General features: G+C 46.6%; 1 protein-coding gene across 3 annotated transcripts in view; it reads right to left on the bottom strand.

Annotated features, from left to right (window-relative positions):
• KTN1 (kinectin 1) overlaps positions 1–20,764 on the bottom strand; it is a 3,101,875-nt gene that overhangs the window by 2,872,913 nt on the left and 208,198 nt on the right. For all 3 annotated transcript variants that reach the window (XM_069637667.1, XM_069637665.1, XM_069637666.1), the window contains exon 5: positions 17,988–18,118. In XM_069637667.1, the coding sequence (XP_069493768.1) occupies positions 17,988–18,118 (131 nt within the window). The remainder of the gene's footprint in view (positions 1–17,987; positions 18,119–20,764) is intronic.

Below are 20,764 nucleotides of genomic sequence, written 5' to 3'. Positions count from 1 at the left end.
TGGAGTGCCCATTAAGAAGTTTAAGACTAAATTTAAGTCCCATAATGGAACCTGGAATGGTTTTGGAGGGTAAACATTAGTTAGACCCTTGAGAAATTGTACCACTAGAGGAATTTTGAAATACAATGGTTCCTCCGCAGTGCGCTTGAAGATAGAAAGCGCTGCGAGATAGCCTTTTACGGTGCCAACTTGAAGGCCTGAGTTTGCCAAGTAGAGTAGAAACGATAACACCGTTGGTGTACCACATGAAAAAGGGTCGATATTCTCTTCCCTACACCAGCTGCAAAACTTGTTCCAACGGCAGCGGTATAAAGACTTTGTTGCTGGTCTTCTGGCCGAAAGCAACACCTCCATGACGTCATCAGGGAGATCCCAATCCTTGTACCTCATCCTTTCAGAAGCCAAGCGTGAAGGTTGAGGGTTCTGGTGTCTGGATGGAGAACCTGACCTCCCTTCTGCGAGAGAAGATTCTCTTTGAGTGGAAGACGGATTGGAGGGCAGATGGACATATCTAGAAAGTCCGGGTACCACGTTCTCCTGGCCCAATCCGGGGCAATTAGGATCATGGTTTTCCGGAGTCTTCTCAACCTCCTGATCATTTAAGGAATAACAGGGACTGGTGGGAATGCGTAAAGGAGTGGAAACTCCCAGTCCACTACGAACGCATCTCCTAGAGCTCCTCTCGGGGGAAATTCCCTTGAACAAAACAGATTGCACTTCCTTTTGGTGCTTGTGGCGAACAGATCCACCTGAGGGGTTCCCCAAAGGGCGAAGATCTCTTGAAGGACTTCCTGGGCTAGCTCCCACTCGTGGGAGACTGTGTTCTGCCTGCTCAGAGCGTCCGCTGTCAAATTCTTCTCTCCGGCTAGGTGGACTGCCGATAGAGAGATTCCTTCCCGAATTGCCCAAAACCAGAGCTGCATTGCCTCTCTGCACAGTGGCAGTGATCCTATGGCTCCTCTTTTGTTGAGGTAGTGCATGGCCACCATGTTGTCCGTCATTATCAGGACATTTCTCCCCTGTACTGATGGCAGGAAAGCTTTCAGTGCTAGTCTGATCGCTCTCAGCTCCAATAGGTTGTTATGTAGTCTGGACTCCGATGGAGACCAACGACCGCTGATGGTCAAGTTGTTGGCAAGGGCTCCCCACCCTGTGAGCGAGGCGTCTGTGACTATTTTTCTCTCCGGCCATGGTTGCCAAAACAGTTCTCCTTTCAAGATGTTCTCTGGATAGGCCCACCATTGAAGGTCGTGGGCTACCTTGTCCGGAATCTGGAGGAGGTCTGTCATCCTCCCTGAGAACTGTGACCACTGACTTCTCAGTGCCCACTGAAGAGATCTCATTCTCAGGCGAGCCTCTGGCACAAGGAAGATGCAGGATTCCATGAGGCCTAGCAACCTCAAAATGTCGAAGGCTGGGAGACGCTGGGCATTTTGAAACTTGGTGACCATCTGTAGAATATCTTGAGCCCTCACCTCTGGTGGCGAGGCTTTTCCCAGGGAAGTGTCCAGGACCGCTCCAATGAACTGGAGTCTGAGATGGTATCATCTGTGACTTCTTTAAATTGAGGGAGAAGCCCAGTCTGTGAATGAAGAGGCAGACATAATCTAGCTGGGTCTGGGCTTGCTCCGAAGATACGGCCCTGATCAGCCAATCGTCTAGGTAGGGATAGACGTGGATCCCTTCCCTCCTTAGACTCGCCGCCACTACCGACATCAGTTTGGTGAAGACCCTTGGGGCGGAGGTCAGCCCAAATGGCAGAACTCGAAATTGATAATGAGAGTTGCCAATTGCGAACCTCAGGTATTTCCTGTGCTTGAGATGGATTGGCACATGGAAATAAGCATCCTGAAGGTCCAGAGATACCAGCCAGTCCTGGAGCTGGAGGGCCTGAAGGATCTGAGATAGAGTTACCATCTAGAACTTGTCCTTCCTGAGGAACTTGTTCAATTCTCGTAAGTCCAGGATGGGTCTCAGTCCTCCGTCCTTCTTTGGTATGAGAAAGTAGGGGGGAGTACCAGCCCTTGTTCCTGTCCGCTACAGGTACCGGTTCTATGGTCCTTTCTCTAGCAGGTCCATAATTTCCTGCAAGAGGAGAGGATCTGGAACTTTTAGGGAGCTGTTCCCCGGTGGATGACTGAGGGATGTGTAGAAAGGGTAGGCAGTAACCTTGGGCAACTGTCTCCAACGCCCAAGCATCTGACGTTCTAGCCTGCCATTCCGTCAGATGGTGAGTTAACCTGCCCCCTACAGGTGTCTTGTGTGTGAAGGCCTCAGAGTGGTTTGTGGGCGGCTGATGCAGATGCCGAGGGTAAAGAGGCACCTGCTGCTGCTGCGGTCTTAGTACTTTTGACCCGTCCAGCTCGGGTGGATCTCCTTTGGCCTCTTTGAGCCGGCTGTCCTCTGCCTTTCCCGAATGCGGAATAATAGCGAAAGGACTTTCCTCTTCCAGAGGTTCCTGAGGGGCGAAAAGGAGTTTGGCGGATAGCAGCTCCTAAGGATTTTGCTGCTGCTTTAGAAGTCTAACTTTTCCAGACTGTCATCAGCCTTTTTCCCGAAAAATGAAGAGCCGTCAAAGGGCATATTCAAAGGTCTGGCCTGTACATCAGGGGCAAAGCCCGACTTTCGCAACCACGCATGACTGCGGATTGTTGTACTTGCCGCCATGGCCCTGCTCATACTGTCAGCGGAATCTATGCCCGTTTGAAGTGATTCGCACATGGCATCTTTGCCATCTTTAATGATGTTAAGGAAGGCTTCCTTTTCCTCTCCTTCGGGTGTGCAGTCAGCTGCCGATGAAGCACACTCCCATAGTGTGTGACTGAACCTGGCGAGCGTACAAGTGGCGTTGATGGACTTCAACGCCATACTACAGGCAGAGAAGACCTTCTTTGCCATAGAGTCTTACCTCTTGTCATCCCTATCCTGTGGGACAGTAGAGTAAGCAGTCCTACTGCTGGATGAAGTTGCCGCTTGAACCACCAGGCTCTCTGGGGGTCAGGTGTTTTGACAGGTATTCAGGGTCAGCAGCCGCTACCTTATACTTTGTCGACAATCTTTTATTGACTCCTGGGATAACTTCGGGAGTTTCCCAATTGGATGCAATTTTTTGTTGTAGGGCTGCATGGAAGGGGACCACCGGGTCCTCCTGTGGGCCTTTGTCCAATATATCTGTCAGATCATCCTGTTGGAAAACAGGTGAAGGCGCAGATCAATCCATAAACTCGATTATTCTTGCCATCAGGGTTCTATATGGTGTTTCGGCATGTTCCCCAGGGTCTGGCTTTACAAATTCCACTTCTGGGGAAGTGTCCAGTCCACTTGCCTCATGAAGCGACTCCTGTAGTTCCTTCAGCCTTCTTTCTTCAGAGGTGAAATCCTCTGCAGTAGGCAGTGTGGTTCTTTGTAAACCAAATGTTTCCTGGTCAGAGTCTTCCCCTTCTTCATAAATTTAAGAAAGACCAGAGTATTCTGATCTCTGAAATGGAGTAAAGCCCATCTCTAGGGCCGAAGGAGCTAAACTCGTCTTTATTTGACGAGAAAATGTTGATGTCGTCGACGCCGATGTAACCGGCTTCGAAGGCGCCGAAAACGGCGCTGAAAAAACTGGAAGGGGTCTCGAAGAACTCGAGAGGATCGGGATCCTACTCGAGGGCATCGACGACGGTCTCGGCATCTTGCCGGAGGCCCTTGAAATCACCGTTGGCTGTGGAGCCTTGGTCCTCTCTTTCATCGGCGTCGACGATGGCGTCGAGTCGATCGACCGATGCGTCGAGGAACCCTTCGACAACGGTGTCGATGGCGCAGATCCGTGCGTCGAAGGAATCTTCGACGAAGGCGAAGACGGTGCCTTCTTACCCGATGGCTCATGGCGCTCTCGGGTGGAATGTTTCGCCGGGTGCTGCGACTCGCTGCGTTTTGATTTTTTGGGTTTTTCACCCGGGGTATCACCCTCAGCTGTCTTCGAGGGGGTCGGGGCTGCGTTCTCGAACACGCTTAACATTTTCTTTCTGAATTCCTCCCACTCAGCTTGAGAACTGTGTTTGGTGGGACAGGAAACTCTTTCTGGGGACACAGATGACGACGAGGAATGGGACCTTCAACATCTCTTTTTTGAGTGTCAAGATCTCGACGAATGGTGGGAGCGGCTTCGAGATCTAGAATGGGAGTGTTTGACGGCGAGGAGACGAATGCCTCGACTGAGCCGACGAAACCTTTGAGCAGGATTTGGTTGACTTACCCCTCTCGAGTTTCCCCTTTCGCTCCTTCAGGGCTTTCGCCGTCATGGACATGCAGTCCTCACACTCCGAACAATGGTGCTCGGACCCCAAGCACCATAAACAGACCCTGTGTGGATCCGTTATTGACATTTTTTTTACCGCAGTCTTGACCTTTCTTGAAGCCGGATCGTGGAGTCGTCGGTTCTGATGAAGAAGCCATAGAGAACGATAAGGAATATTCGAGTCGTTTAAATAGATATTAAACCTCACTGAACTGAGCAACGACGTTCCGAGGCCCCACAAAGCACGGAAAAACGGAACTGAACAACGGACGCAGCGCGTGGCTATTTATGGGCATGGTGACGTCGGCGCCAATACAGTGGCCTTCGAGGGACATCGACTCGGTGGACATCGACGCGCAGCGCCCTCTACAGAAAAGATTTCCGAGGCCAGCAAGCTGGAAACGTATTATCAAAGATGAGGAATACGTCGGAGGACACAATCCCTTCGAAACCAGAAGCAAAGAGAAAGGTTTTGAGGTGCTTCCGGAGCCGGAGATGGTTCTCCTCAAGTTTCAGGGAGGCAGGGAGGCAGGAAGGCTCTTCCAGAGGGAGGCCCCTGCCGCAGAGAGAGATCGACCCCCAGCTCGTTGCTTCGAGAAGCGGCTGACCCTGAGGGAGTTGAAGACAGATGAGCGAAGGGCTCGGGAAGGAAGATATTTAGGAATAGAGAGTTGAAGGTATTTAGGCTCCAGGCCCCAGAAGGCCTTGTGGACAATGCAGAGGGTTTTGAACTTAATCCTCGTAGCCACTGGGAGCCAGTGTAGAGATTTCAGTCCTGGAGAGATACGCTCCCTGGGCTTGAGGCCAAGGACAAGTCTCGCAGTCCTGTTCTGCATGAGTTGCAGAGGGCGGAGAGTGGAGGCAGGTAGATTAAGATAGAGGCTGTTACAGTAGTCCAGCTTCGAGAGAACCAGGGCTCTGGAGACCGTGAGCTTCTGGGGGAAGGAGAGGAAGGGAAGAATACCTCTGAGGAGGTGCAGCTGGTAGTGTGACTTCTTAGAGACGTCAGATATATGAGGAGAGAAGGAGAGTGTGGAGTCAAAGATGACCCCGAGGTTTTTTGCCTTGCAAGTAGGAGCAGGAAGTGGGCCAAGAGAGGCTGGCCAGAGAGCTGCAAGGAGGGAGTGGGTGTGCCGATGAGTAGAATCTCAGTCTTACTGGCATTAAGGCAGAGGTCATTGGCGGCACACCATTCCTGGATAGCAGACAGACAGTCAGAGATGAGGGAAGGAGAGGAGGAGGCCGAGGGTAGCCTGAAAATGAGCTTGTATCGTCCGCATAGCATTGAAAGTTGGGGCAGAGAGTGGCGATGCGGTGGGCAAGGATTGCCAGATACTGGTTGAACAGCCAGGAAGAGAGATTAGATCCCTGGGGGACTCCACAGGTAGAGAAAAAGATGTCAGAGAGGAAGGACCCCAGCTGGACCTGGGAGGGTCGATTGGAAAGGAAAGAGGTCAGCCACGCCAGAGCCTGACCACTGATACCCAGGTTATCACGGAGACGGTTGAGCAGGATGGCATGGTTGACAGTGTCAAAGGCAGAAGAGAGATCGAGCAGAATGAGAACACACGGAGTGTTGGAGTCGAGGTTCGAGAGCAGGTCCTCACGGATGTTCAGGAGAGCAGTTTCCGTGCTTCTGGCAGCTCTGAAGCCAGATTGATGGTCATGAAGACTACCAACAGATTCAGCATGGAGGTTAAGCTGGGAGATGGCCAGTTTCTCCAGGAGCTTGCCCAGGAAGGGAGTGATGGAGATTGGGCGATAGTTAGCCGGGCAGGAGGGGTCGGAAGAGGGTTTCTTAAGAAGAGGGTGCACAAGGGAGTGCTTAAGGGGGGATAGGAAGACTCCAGAGGCGAACGAGTGGTTGCAAAAGTCAGCCAAGGCAGGAGCAAGGGAGTCGATGTGGTCCTTGATAGTTTTGGAGGAGCAGGAGTGAACCTGTTTAGACGAGACTTTCATAGATCGGACTTGTCTGGAAACCTCATCAGCAGAAAAGAGGGGAAAGGCAGAGAAGGAGGGAGGAGGGGTGGCTGCAGATGGGCCAGAGGAAGAGCCAGGAAGAGAGGGAGGGAGGTGATAGGAGGAGAGTGAGGACACGATCTCCTGAGTTTTAGAGATGAAGTGAGAGGCCAGTGCAGTGCAGAGGGCCTGGGAGGGGACAGGAGAGGTAGAGACTGCAGCAGGGTTGGCAAGCTCCTTGCAGATTTTAAAGAGTTCGGCCGAGTTGTTAGATGCCGCAGAGATGCGGGCTTGGATAAGGGCTCTCTTCTTGGTGAGGACGGAGAGACGGTATTGCCTTTGGAGCAGGTGGCAGGCCAGTTTGTCAGAGGATGTACATGAAGCACGCCATTTCCTCTCTGCCACCCTGCACTTGCGTTTTAGGGTGACGAGATCCGAGTCATACCAGGAGTTGCATTTGGCTTTGGGCTTCAGGCGGATTCTCATGACAGGGGCAAGGATATCATGAGTATCAGATATAGCAGAGTGGAGCATGGAGATGGCTGTGTCAGGGTGGGAGTCAGCCGAAGGGGGAGGAGGGGGTGAGAAGGTGGCAGCGAAAGCCTCAACTGACACGCGCTTCATCGGTCGGATGACCGAGAAGGTGGGTGGCAGTGATGAGGGTGGCTTTGCCTGTGGGGTGGGGAGGGTGAGGTGGGAGGATAGGAGAAAGGGTGTGGACATCTTGCGATAATCTTATCCGTTGCTGCATCGCCCAAGCAGGACTGCCTTTGCGGCACTAAATCATATCCCCCTGGCCCTTGACCTTGACATCACCAAATCATTGATATTATCTGCCTTTCTCCCTGATGTTACTCGTCACCTATGCGACTTGACGCAGAACCCGGAAAACACATCTCACAACACAGGGCGTCACAATTCAGAATATGAAACTGTACTTTAAAAAGGAAACAGCAAGACTGTACAATTTGTAAAGTACATTTATTTCACAGTAAATGCTTCGAGAACATTCGGCGATTGACATATTCAATCAAAATTGAACTTTTTTTCTTTGCTCTCGAACCACAAATGTTTATCCCGAGTCGCGCGCTGTTCCTTTTGGGTACACAGGGTGTTTGTTTTGGGTAAAAGATGCACTTTGGTCGCACAGTGAATTGCAAGTCTTGTGCATCAACTTGGCACTAGACCACATTAAAGGTTATGTTGCTCCTAATCGCTGGTACAGCGTAAGGGCATATCAGCCCTTGGCGATCGTCCCAAAGAAGAGTCAAATAAATCCAGTGATTGACATGTAGCTTCAGCTGGCAGTTGAAGAAACCATTGGTTGGGGTCTGGAACAGATGACAATCGCAGAATGGCAGGATGTACCTGTTTGCAAAGCAAAATAGAAATGTGTCCGAGTAGCCGATCTTTATTAAAATTTAGCATTTTACTTATTAATTTGGCATTGAGTTACAACTAACGATTAGCACAGACGTGAAACAATGTAAACAGAGAACACAACGTGGAAAGTACTCCACTATTTGCTTCCAAGGATAGTGCCATGGAGAGGTTCAGCTCTAAACGTGATGCGGAAGCTGAGGCAACAATTCGAGGTGCACAAATGAATGACTTATTAGCGTTGAACCAGGGGGGCCGAGTGGTGGTCTACATGCGTCTCGATGCTGAACTGCCCATGCACTCGGTAGAAAGACCAGCACACAAAGGTTGTACTTGTGTTTCATTGCAATATGCCACACAGAACGAACGAATACAATGTAACCCAGCAATAACGGTCAGCTAATGTTAATTGGACTCGTTCTGGTTTAAAATCGTCTAAAGTGAAACTTACATTATATTCAGCATTTCCATTCTCTTGGCGTAATGCAGACCATAACGCAGACTCCGTTCGGGTCAACGATTTTTCATAAACTGAATTTACATGTATCCAAGTCCAGTTTTGGAATGGAGAACCTTTTCATATCTTACGTTATTACACCCCTCCTTCAAATCAATTCCTTTCGGAATGGACCCTGTGTCTCAAGGTCAAAAAACAATAGAACCTTATACAGTGTGTGCGACGCGTGGGCTTCGTCAACTTGCAAGCGAAAATTCAAAGCTGGTGACCTTCACTCAGAATGAACATACATTCTTAGTTTGCAAGATATTGTGTCAACGCATCCATGAGAACTGGAATTGTGAAGCACGGGCACAGGAGGAAAAATGTGGGGGCCGTCACTGCTCGCTGTTCGTGGCATTGCTGAGGGGTAGGGGAAACTTGGCAATGACAGAATGCACCCTACTCCAAAATGTTAGTCGAGGAAACACAAAAACTGAGTCAAAGTGTGTCTAGCAATAGCCTCACCTCTGCTTATGTCACGGCCTCCTACCCCATGGCATGTTTTGTTCACAGTCAGTACTTCTTGCGTGCCTAGTATCTTATGTAGCCTCGGTCTCATCCCTTTTGTCTGACAATCAGTTATTCAGCTGCTTGGGTAAGTGTATGGTAAGGCAACTGCCGAACCCCAAAGATTCTTACACACTGTTATCCATCTGGCCCTACCACGATCAATGAAGGTCCCACAGTAGTTCGATGAAACTGTGAAATGTGAAAGCACAGCGTTGCATTGTATTGCAATCGTAAAAATGGTACTATTTGGAAAAAAAGGACAAAGAGGATAGATTTCAAAAGAGAAATTGCATACTTTATTTGAACACTTCATAAAAACATTGTTGGTAAAAATGAAAACAGATGGTAATCATTTGTACCGGGATTTGAACTGTTCAAGAGCTCTGCTTTAGGTGGACAGGGCATGTTGGCAATGGATGTGTGCTCTGAACAAAATCGCACGCAATTCCATGAGTATGCATCTCCAAGAAATTATTAGTAAGATATTTCACAAAATCAAATTCCATTTCCTCATATACTGGCTTGACCACCCATTTTTTGCCTCTTTTCGTAAATGCCATAGTGTAGCAAAGCATCCCTAATTTTCCCCCAGTCCTAGATTGTTCACGGCTTACATTCTCGTTATGTGCCAATACAGCTAGCAATGTCCTATATTTCATCCCTCCGATGCCGAAATGCAATCTCTTTGGCCTGTACTTTAGGCACATATTGTGGAACACCTCCAAATCTCCTGTGCGACAGAATTCGTTAAGTCCCTTCAGATCTCTTGATAGAGTTTTATCAAACACAATCTTCTCAAAGGCTTTGTGTGGAGGTGAAGATGGAATCAACCACTACTTCTTCAGTGCCTGCTCCGGGGACAAAGGGCCATGTTCGCATTGGTGGAAATGCTGGTTTTCTGTCCAAGAGGGAACGCTGGAACAGTGGTGCATTAGTGACCGCCATTTTTCCAGTAGAATTTCCACAGACCCATCACATGTTTTGGAGCTCCACCAAAGATGGTTGCTGAAAGACTGGGACAACTGTGAAATACTTTCAGAACCTTTTTTTTCCCTGCAGCTGAGATTTTTTTATTTATTGATTTGGCAACATGCCACACATCAAATTGATGTTTAATATTTGGATACTGCTCTCTCATTGTCTTGGCTATTGAAACGTGTCTGTCCGTGGCTATGAGGTCGATTTGCATTCCCCTCGATTGTAGATCTTCCAGTGATTTTATAAAACCAAGTTTCTCCATGGCCACTGAGGATTTACATTCGGACACCTGCACGACCACCAAACTCACAATATTTTTACTTTCCATGTCCTGAAAGTGGTATGTGCAGTACTTAACAGAAAATCCGGGGCGGTCACACTGTCCATCGCCGGCTAGCCTGAACCGTTTGTCGGAGAATGTACTTTGAATAGACAATTGTTCAATTTTCCAAGCTTCACTAATGGCAGGGAAAAGATAATCACGTTGATATTTGTAGTACTGCGTTTTATACATGAAATGGAGTCCTACAAATTGACAAACTGGATAACTTCCTGAAACTAGAGCCATTGAAAAGTAAAGCTGATGCACACAGTAGATTGCCAGCTGGCAGTTTCTCCAGCATTGGTTGAGCGGACTATGATAATTTTGTAGGTAACATTTCACAGGTGGCATGTATTTTGAGGTTACTGCCTTGTGTTAGACGAGTCACATTCACCAATGACTTCCCACATACTTCCCCTCTCACTGAATGCACACATTTTAGCATCTCTATAATCTATATCAAGCTGCTGTAGAATACTATGTATTTGGCCTCCTTTATTAGACTGTCATCCTGCATTAATGTGGTTTCTGACTGAACTGTTCTGGACATATCAGCCAAATTGGACATACTATAGTTGAGATCTTTGTCCAGTTCGTCGGTCAATTGTGTTGATGCTTCAGTCTCTGTCATTTCAACATCTGTTACTTGACCGTGAATAGGAGAAAACATCAATCTCGACTGCTTTTTGGGTGGCACTTTTTTGGCGGGCGTTGATTGTGTCAAGTGGTCTGCGACTAATTCAAAAGTATCTTCAATACATTCAGTTTCATCTTCAACTGGTGGTGCAGTCGCATTGTAGCAATGGTCCAAAAACACTTTGCTGGATTCGCCGGTCACATTAAACTCAATTTCTGGCCATTGGGCAAAGGCATGTCGAGTCGGAACACACCGCGCCTCAATTAATAGTTCCTCCATGGTGAAAACAGTTTGTCAAGCAGCATCTCTCATTTGTGTCCCTGTCTGTGTCTGCATAGTCCGTACAGCATCGGGCAACTAGAAGACAGGTTGGAAAAAGGATGTTCAATGTAAATTCATCATACAGTATCGGACAATTTATATTATAAAAAAGCATATTATGAAGGCCTCAGCACAAAACACTTGGTAAAAATAGAAACAGTTTATAAATTACCTTATCTTTCTTTCCTTTGAAACCTTCTTTACTCTAACGTCACCAACAGCAAGCTGGTGCACCGACTCGGATCCACGTGCATCCCGTTCTATATCCGGATCTTGTATACATCCCTAGAAAAGAGTATCCATTTAAAATAAGTCATTTGTATTACAAATCAAATTAGACCGAGTTCCTTTCATTCGAGGGTATTGTCAGTACGCATACCTCTGGCTCCGGATCAACTACAAGGGATGATGCAATTGTAGAGGGCGCTCCAGCATCTCCCTGAAACACAGTACCTGCGCATTAGTATGGATGAAAATATTGGAAATTGAACGCACACATTGGGACGACGACAAAGGTACATATCAATAGCAAACCACGAATTAAACATTGTGTAAACGAATGACACGATATGTAAATATGATCAGATTATCTCAAATTCCATGCATAAAACAAGTCTGGAATAGAATAGCTAAGTAAGACTACCTAATACGTGCTCGAAGTAGTTGATGACTCCAGGCAAGACATGGATGCTGAATCTTGTTCCTTCATATTCAGTGCATAGTCATGGAGTTGTAAAGGGAAAGTATTATTTGATTACGAGAACATTATGCTTATTTCAATTCATAATAAAGCATAGTTGTGTGCCCATAAATCAATTTTCTTTGAGGGATCTGAAACCAAGGACTGATGTTTAGCAAAATGGTCATTATTTAAAAAGCAATAAAATCCTATAAATATGGAAAGCATTATAAGTGACATTTACTCCTAAAATACCAATCAATCCATTTAGTTACAAGCTCACTACCCCAAGGCCTACAGCTAAGTCCGGAACTGTGACTCACCTGAGGCAGCATGTTAACAAATGGAGTCGGAATAGCATTTGGGAGCAATTTTCGAGTCGTTCCGAGTTGATTCTTCTTTGTGTACAAGGATGCGTCATACATATTCGGGGTAAAGTGCAGGCTGCAGATGAGGTATTGATGACCCCTCTTGTCCTCCAAGACTTTTTTTGACTCTACTTTCAAGCTCTTCCGGCGCATATCTGCAATATCTGACCCATTCTCCAATTCAATCTACAGTCTTTGGGAATACATGCATTGTAGTGCCTTCAGATTTCTCATGGGTCTTCGAAAGGCAACCGAAAATCGAACATGCAGGCATTGTTGTAAATTCTGAAAAATAAATAAATAAAGTCTACATTATTTGAAAATTACTTTGCATAAAAACGTGAGAAAGAAGGAATTGTACCATACATTCTTCAATGCAAGCTATGTTTTGGTCACCACAGCAAAACTAGTGCAGCGTGGGCGGCTGTATTATACAATAACAGTTCTTTAATGTGTCGAAAATCAGATCACGTTACTCGTCCCTTGAATGTGCCATCATGCATCAAAAGGAAATATGCTTATATTATAGACATGGTCTACTAAGGATGCAATTCGCTGCCAATTGACTGATGAACATTGATATATCTACAACATAAAAAATGAAACTCAAGTCAATGGCAATGAGACGAATGAACATAACACTACTGAGTACGTTAGTTCGAAATAGATAGAAATTTAGAGATGATGGACATATGATTAGGATACATGCTTACCTTGACCAACAAACAGCTAGATTCAGCAAGCAGAGTAGTTATTGGCAGGAGAACAGGGAGATGTTCACAGGTAACACGACGACGAGCAGATTAGCATTGGTCACCAGGGTTCTCAGGTAGCACGTTCACAAGTTGACTTGCAGTGCTCAAAGATGTTCTCATGATAAATATCAAGTAGTTTATAAAGAATTACAAAAAGGGGTGTGTATGTGAATGAATGACGTGTATATGTCGGGGTATTATGTGGATTGCTCCACCCTCCCATTACTGTTTTTTTTCCTCCCCACCACCCCTCCTCCAGCACTATCGGAAATGTTGTCAGGCCTAGTATGATAGTCACTTGTTTTGGTCCTCCCCTCCCTTTCTGCACCCCTCTCCCTCACCTTTTGTTTTTCACCGGCTCTACCAGAAATGTCGTCAGGCCTAGTACGGTAGTCGCCTGTCTGTTTCCATTTCCTTCCCACTCTCCCCCTCCCTTCCTTATCTATGTCTTAGCTCTTGCACTATCTGAAATGTCGTCAGGCCGAGTACAGTAGTTAATTTCACATCCTTACTGTTCATGGCCTGTAAGAATGTGGTTGTATTTTCCCTTGTTCCCTCCCTTACCTTGAAGCGCTTTGAAACACATTGTGTATAGGCGCTACATAAATAAACAATCATATCATTGCAGGGGCGTAGCCTGCTTCAGGGGGAGCCTGCCTGGAGACAAGGGGTCGGAGGAGGGCATGTGAACATTGACCCCTGCACGTAAGATATCTTTGAAGTGTACATGGTGTTTGGCACCTTGGCCGTTCCCGCCCCCGACAGCACCCCTTAGCAGCACACATCCACTGGTGTCAACTGCCTTTGATAATGGAGGGGGGATGGATGGGCCTGAGGCGTGCAGGCAAGACCCGGAACACTGCTGAAAGGAGACACTTGATTCAATGAAAAACTGAAGCAACCATTGATAAAGGTTCTGTTGTGTTTTATTTTGTTTCTTATTTTGTCGACACAAAAATACTACACATTGTAAAGTTCTGGTTGCAGCACAGTGATGGAAAATCCCCTGTACTAACTGCTGTCACTGGGGAAAGTTTCTCTAATGGCACCAACGACACAGGCGGGTATTACTCGTCGAATGCGGTGTCCAAGCCTCCCATGAAGCCACCATGTAAACGAAGCCACCAGCCTGCACCACCTGTGAAAGAGAAAGTTACAAACTGTTTTTAAATGACCAAGTTAAGTGCATTAAACCTTAATTGCCAATGACAATTCTTGTATCCAAAGGCATTTTTGCCAGTACAAATGCTACCTAGACACTGTACAATATTGAACGACTATTATACGACTATTACTAGAGAATGGCAAGACTAAATTGGAAGGACAATGATATATTGAAGTTACAACAATATAGGAGACAACCATGAAATAGTACTGGCCTAAGTGACATCACAACCAGAGTATACTTACTCGTTACTTGGATTCCGAGGGCGAACTGTTGCGCCAAGTTCGTGCATAAGCACCATCAAAATCCTCATCACGGACTGCGTGAGGCAGGCTGCCCTGAAGTCTGGCAGCTCGGTAACGCATTGTGGCTGCGGCTCGCCTTGCGATATGTAGGACAAGCATCCAGAGTTCTCTGCAGCAGCAGTTCTTCACCTCGGTTGGCATTAGCGCACACCGATTGCAGGTACACCAGGTGGAAACTTCATCCATGCGACTAGGCTCAGGCTCTTGACCTGTTGAATCGTCCTCCCAACTGTCGTCCGAAGCCCCATCATTTCTGCATCTGTCTCTTTCCAGTAATTCCGCCTCGGAATACTCAGGCTCGTACTGGTAGGGCATTATTGTTGCCATTGTGGGGTAAACAAACGAAAATAATTTATAGCGATGGTACTGGTATCTGTTCGCACGGGCTACAAGCAACGAAGGTAGCTGACCAGAGCTCAGAAACGAGTCACAGAATACTCAAAGAAATACAGCTAGAGGAATGGAATAGAAAATCTGATGTGTTTTGTGAAACGGTCTGTTTATACGTATTGAGGAAAGAGGTGTCCAGCCATTTCCATGGCGACATGTCATTAGCTGAAGCGCAGAGAATGTTGACATGAGACGTGCTTTGGTGTTGTGAAATGGGCAGTATGCGTCTAGTGATGTCAGGCTCAGGAGCGGGGGATATGATTTAGTGCCGCAAAGGCAGTCCACTCTGGGCGATGCAGCAACTGATAAGATTATCACAAGATGGCCGCGCCCTCTAGCTTGATTTCGCTTGTGTACAAAAGACGAAAACTATGGTACGGTGCATAGGAAATGTTTGTACGATCGATCAACGTATGGTTAAAAACATATGCCCGAACCATAGGGACAATAATATTTCTGACCACACCATTCCTTGAACCAGGGTCACCACTACTCATTGACTTGTGCTAATTGACCTTTGGGGAGTAAAAAATGGTGGGTTATCTGAAAGTATAGAATTGAGGTGGCGAGTGACTTTATGGCTGGCTGGTAGGTTGCAACTTGAAATTTTGCACCATGGCTTAATTTATTCTACCCTTCCGTACTAAAACACAGATCTAATCATCCTTTTGTCAGACGTGTGAGGTTGGCATCATGGAAGGAGACACAGACAACTGATTCAACGTATAACAAATGGCTTTTATTAAAGAAAATGTCAGGATGGCGCAAGGACTAACTTGCACTATGCTACGGTGGGCTTTGCCTACCCGAAGAAACTAAGGAAAGTCTGTGTCACTAAGTGCAACTGAAAAGTCTGTGTCCAAAACCTATGCTTGCCATCACAACTAAGACAAAACAATGTGGAGGGATGTCAACCATAAACTAAACAGTGATCTAAAAGTAAAGTTTAGAGATATTCCCAGCTCGGACTTACTTTTCAGCCTTTTTTCCCCAAATGTCAACCAGTTTATCACAATGTTCAATTTACCTTCTTCTGGACTTGAATGTATAAAGTTCTACAAATGTCAGGACGCCCTTCCCCAAGTTCAATAATAGTTCCAGGGCAGCACGTCTTGGGTTCCCTTCCCCAAGTTTAATGTCAAAAAATGTATCTTGAAGCTTTCTCTTTAAACTGTGCTTCGGTAATTCTTTACAGCTCAGGGTTCCTTTCTCCAAATCTTATATGCACCAATAGCAGTTTTCCCTTTTGTGTTCTCTGTTCTTAGCGCAGTTTTAAGACGAAATGGTCCAACCATTACAGGTCACGCAACTAGGAACCTTGCATTCGCTTTCAACAGTTCTTTATTCAAAAAGTAGTAGTTCTTTGGTCTGGGCGCAGTTGTTGGATCACACTATCCACCCTTTACAGGTCACGCAACCAGGAACTTCAAGCTCTTTGAGTAGTGCAATATTCAGTTAAACCAGTGGTTTCTCAAAATGTAGTTCCCCAACTTTACTAAACAAGTGGTTTTTCAAATGGTTATATGTTCATTCATCCCCAGTTTACTTTCTGCAGCATTTTTTGCAGAAAATATTTGGTGGAAAAAATGCATCTAATTTTTTTATTTGGGGGGGGAAGGCCCCCCCAAATTATTTATTCCCTATACCCCACACCTTATATGCCCTTACATCCCCATATTTTGTGATTTTTTTCAGCCCAACATTTTTGGCAAAGAATGCGGCAAAAGAAAAACGGGTGGTGAATGGACGTCGTACCCCTCAAATGCATTTCCTTAGCAAGCACTTGCTCAGCCTTGACTTCAACTCTGCAGTCATAGTCCTTCATTCAACTTGGTTTTTCTATTTTCTTTCAGTTCATGATTCAATCTTAGTAGGTTGTTTATTTGCCTTCACTTCGATGTTCAAGGTTGGCAGTTTCATATAATATTTAAAATGAATACTTTGCTTTCCTTTTACTTCAGCTTTCAATATGTGCAATTTTTGCTTATTTCATTCAGTTCGGTATTCAATAAATTCAACTTTGCTTACTGTCATGGACCGCTACTCCATTCACAGTCCCTTGGAGCACCGGGTGGTTCCGGTGTTCCCAACACTTACCTGGAAGCTCATCTTGGCAGCTTTTCCCCCCAAGCAGGAAAACCTTGATGGGTGCTTTGTTCAGCACACGCCAGCTCCCATGCACAGCTCTGCAATGCTCCATGGCAGCACTTGATGCCCCCCTTCCCTTCTCAGGGTTTTTCATCCTGCATAGTCCTACCAGCAAGACTCCTGGGATCTTGGTCAGAGTGTCAGGCTTCTCGTGCTCGTGCACAGCTCCTACCCCCTTGCTGCTTCCTATTTGGATGCTCTCTCTGCTGCTGCTTTCTCTGTGTGCATCTGCAGGTTTCCTCTTATACACCTGTGGTCCTTCAATGGGCAGCAGGTATATCCCCATTAATTAATGTTTTTTGACTGATTACAAGGACATGCCTGACCCTCATGAATCTTCTTCCTCCCAGTGCCAAAGTGGTATTCATTGCTCTCAGTTGCTTCTTCCTCGTCTCAGTACTGTTAGATGCCCCGAAAGGGGAATAAAGGAGAATTGTTCTACAATGACTGATAAAGGTCTGGAAGGGTTAGGCTGGTTGTCACGAAGATTAGGGGGATACTGTGTTTTGTCCAAAGGTACCTCATCCCCAATCGTTCTCTTCCTCTTTCTAGCACATCTGGGATGATAACATCTCCTGCCCTTTCAGAGACAAGGGAACAAGATGAACAATATCCCATAACCACTTCTGGGATAGGCATTCCCTCCTAAAAAGGAGGATGTGAAATACCGGGCCTTACCTAAAGGCTTTCCACCTCCAATTCCCAAGCACCCTCCATCCTGGTGGACCTCGCTCGCTTTCTCCTCACCCCACGCCACACCCTCAGGGGCAGGATCCAAAAGCGATTGTCTTTACCTGGCCACCTGCATAGAGAATCCAAGGGGAGTAGATGTGAGAACACCCTCCGGTTTCTCACAGGAGACAAATGCTTCCAGAATTTCCAGCAATTAAATGTTGCAGCTAATAGCTTAGCACTTAATTTATGTACAAATTAAGTGCCAGTTTCACATTTCCAATAGCATAAAAACCTACGGTATGGAGGTTAATTTGTGCACTTTTTTTATTACAGTCATTACTGTTTTTAATAATTATGTTAAAAATGGTACCAATAGACAATATGTTTTCTATAGAGAGAAAAAGTAACATAGCGGGTGTATTTGTAGATCTCTTATGATGCTCTTCAATACCCATGGGTCCTTTCGGCACTATCAGATACATGAATCAGACTCTCCACTGGACCAAAACATAAATCATGCAAACACAAAAAACAATCAAGAAAAACATAGTAACCACTGGAGAGTATCTTCTCTGTATCAACGATACTGAGGGTACACCCATGCATGTACTCACCTTCTGCAGGCTGTCATGCACAGCACTGGATTTGTCTTTCAGTAGATCCACAACAGAGAGGGCCTCCTCTTCTGTAAATATCATGTTTTTTATGACCAGCAGAAAGTCCTTAAATTTTACTTCAGCATTTTCTAAAAGCAAAATTATAAAAGCAAATGAACTATGTAATATTAAATCCAAAGACAGGTTTACTGCAGACAAGAATATGACAGGAAATGATGAAATGTAAAAAAGTACTTTAAGAGACCATCCTTGTACAACAGCTTGTAAGGCACAATAAAGCCATGGTGACCACTAACTGGGACCAAAGAACAATCTAGAGAAAAGAAAAATGTTTTTGTTTTTAAAATTGTGATTTAATTTACAACTGCCACCTTTTACAATACGTTATGTTATAGATGAGTTTTGTTGAGCGCAACTATCACCCAGACAGGTATCTCAGCGCTATTCAATTATGAGTAAAAGGACTAGGGATACACATGTACTGAACATTGGTTATAGATTAAAAAGATGAGTGGACAGCCAGGGGAGGCGCAGACAGCATGCAGCCTTGAAGTGCTATAGCCCTCGCCCTGGGACACAACGCCCAAAAACATCTGGTGATTGCGAGTATTCAGCCCTGAATCGATATCACAGAAATCGGAATGCTTACAGAAGCTCCCAGCCTAATCTGTTCATTATCCAACACCATACGGCAGAGAGAATAGCAGTAGGAGGCTGCGGCTTGGCTAGAGAGAAGACAAAGGAGCAGGCCGGGAGGTGACCAGCGCCACCACACCGTCACTCGGAGGACACCACAGGCAAAGTGACTGAGCTCCGCAGAGCCCTTTTAGAGATTCTGGAGCACTAATGCCGCACTGGGTCTGATGGTTAAAGACCTGCTCCCTCTCACCCCAGCAGCAGGGCAGTAAGGAGCATTGGAGGACGGGCATTGTCAAGCCTACAAATCTGCGGTTTGAGTGCCCGAGACCCTCTGGAGAACACGGATTACCAGTGCAGAGCGGCAGCAGTGCATAATCTTGGGTGAGCGTGGGGAGAATGGCGCGTGCGCGCATCACGAAGAGAGGGCCCAGTAGAGACAGCTGGAGGCCCACTCTGTTGCCTCTCGGGCCAGAGAGGATTTCACCATCACGGCAGGACATAAGAGCTCAGGCTCAATGAGTAGATGGCCGCAGTACCCAGGCCTCAGTCATATCGGAGGGAGGATACCACAGCGCAGCCCGGCAGCCCTACACACATTGCAGCAGCAGTGCTCCAGCAGTGCCATATATGCAAAGCACCTGCTTATATTTCATCACAAGGCACTGGTGGAGTGCCTGGGTGAAGTCAGCTGCTGTCCAGGCCCTAAATGAATGGTGGGCTCATGCAGGAGTCAGAGTGAGCACTGCGAAAGGGGACCCTGTATGGTGGGGGAAGCTTGGTGCAATTGTTTTTAGAAGCAACTCTAGCATCTCCCAACCAGTCTGCGCGGCAGACATCGGCAGACGTTGCATGCTGCATCCCATTACTGCGGGTCAGTTGCGCAGTTTCCGAAGGAGTTCAGACTACGAGGTGGAAGCAGCAATGGAAGGGACCCCGATGACCATGGGCCCCGACCATGCAGGCTCCACTAAGGCAGGCAATAGGCTCCTTCTGCAGGAAATCAGGTCGATCCAGAGAAGCCTCTGAGTCGTTATTACGGAACTTAAGAACAGAGTGAAGAAGGTGGAAGAAAAATTATAATCCTTGAAAAATAACCAATTATCAGCAGACCTGACAGAAATGAATGGATGGGTGGATTTAGAACAGAAAGCTAGAGATCTAGAACTGAAAGTCACTGACCTGGAGAACAGGGAGAGGCGTTAGAATATCGAATGCTGAGCCTGCCGGAATCGCAAGAAGAATACACCCTCTCCTTGGAACGCTGCATGCAGTCATTAATAAATGGACTAATTGATACAGCTCCAGCCCCGGAAATTACCTTTGACAGGGTCCACCGGCCGGTGGCCCATCAAAGGGCCCTAGGTTGGTCCAGGCGAAGTGCCATTATTACAAACACAAAGCCGCCATCCTACGGAATGCCAGAGAGCAAGGCCAGATCACGTCTGAGGGAGTTAAAATCCAAATTTTCCAAGATCTCCAACCCAGTGGCTGCGGGAGAAGGACATACGATACAGATGGGGGTTCTCGTTTGCACTTTGCTTTGAAAACTCACTGTGGGTTTTGGCCACATGGGTGAAGCAGAGAGTATTCTTGCTGCTTACTAGGGTGGTGAAGTAAGGGATTGGACTGGACAGGGAAACCGGTCAATAGAGGGCAGGGAAGCAGAGGCGGAAGAAGCGGCCTTCTCTATGATGGGATTACACAGGCACCATACATGACGGCATGGCATGGTCATCATAATGAGATCAAGGTGGGATCGCTAAACGTTAAGGGACTAAATTCCCCACAGAAACGTTCCATGGTAGTATGAGAGTTCAGACAATCTAACCTTGATATACTCTTTTTGCAGGAAACCAAATTTAAGAAGGGAGGAGAGAATGCACTTTGGGGAAGGTGGTTGGGGGCCTCGTGGTGGTCCTCGAGCACGAAGAAAAAAAAAAAAAGCATGTGTGGTAGTTCTGACAAGGAACACCTTCCGGTTTGAGGTGACCGGTGAAAAGGGGAATGGATGGTAGGTTATTGGTGGTGAATGGCCGGCTGGGTCAAAGGGCTGTTTCTCAATGTTCCCTCTATGCCCCCAATCAGGGCCAACTGGCCTTCTGTACGGGGGCTTTAGCATTGATGCACGCTTGTGG

Source organism: Ambystoma mexicanum, chromosome 14 (assembly GCF_040938575.1).
Source record: "Ambystoma mexicanum isolate Mex_15411 chromosome 14, UKY_AmexF1_1, whole genome shotgun sequence".
Lineage (NCBI taxonomy): Eukaryota > Metazoa > Chordata > Amphibia > Caudata > Ambystomatidae > Ambystoma > Ambystoma mexicanum.
Note: the sequence above shows the minus strand (reverse complement) of the source record. Positions and strands in the feature narration are given on the sequence as shown.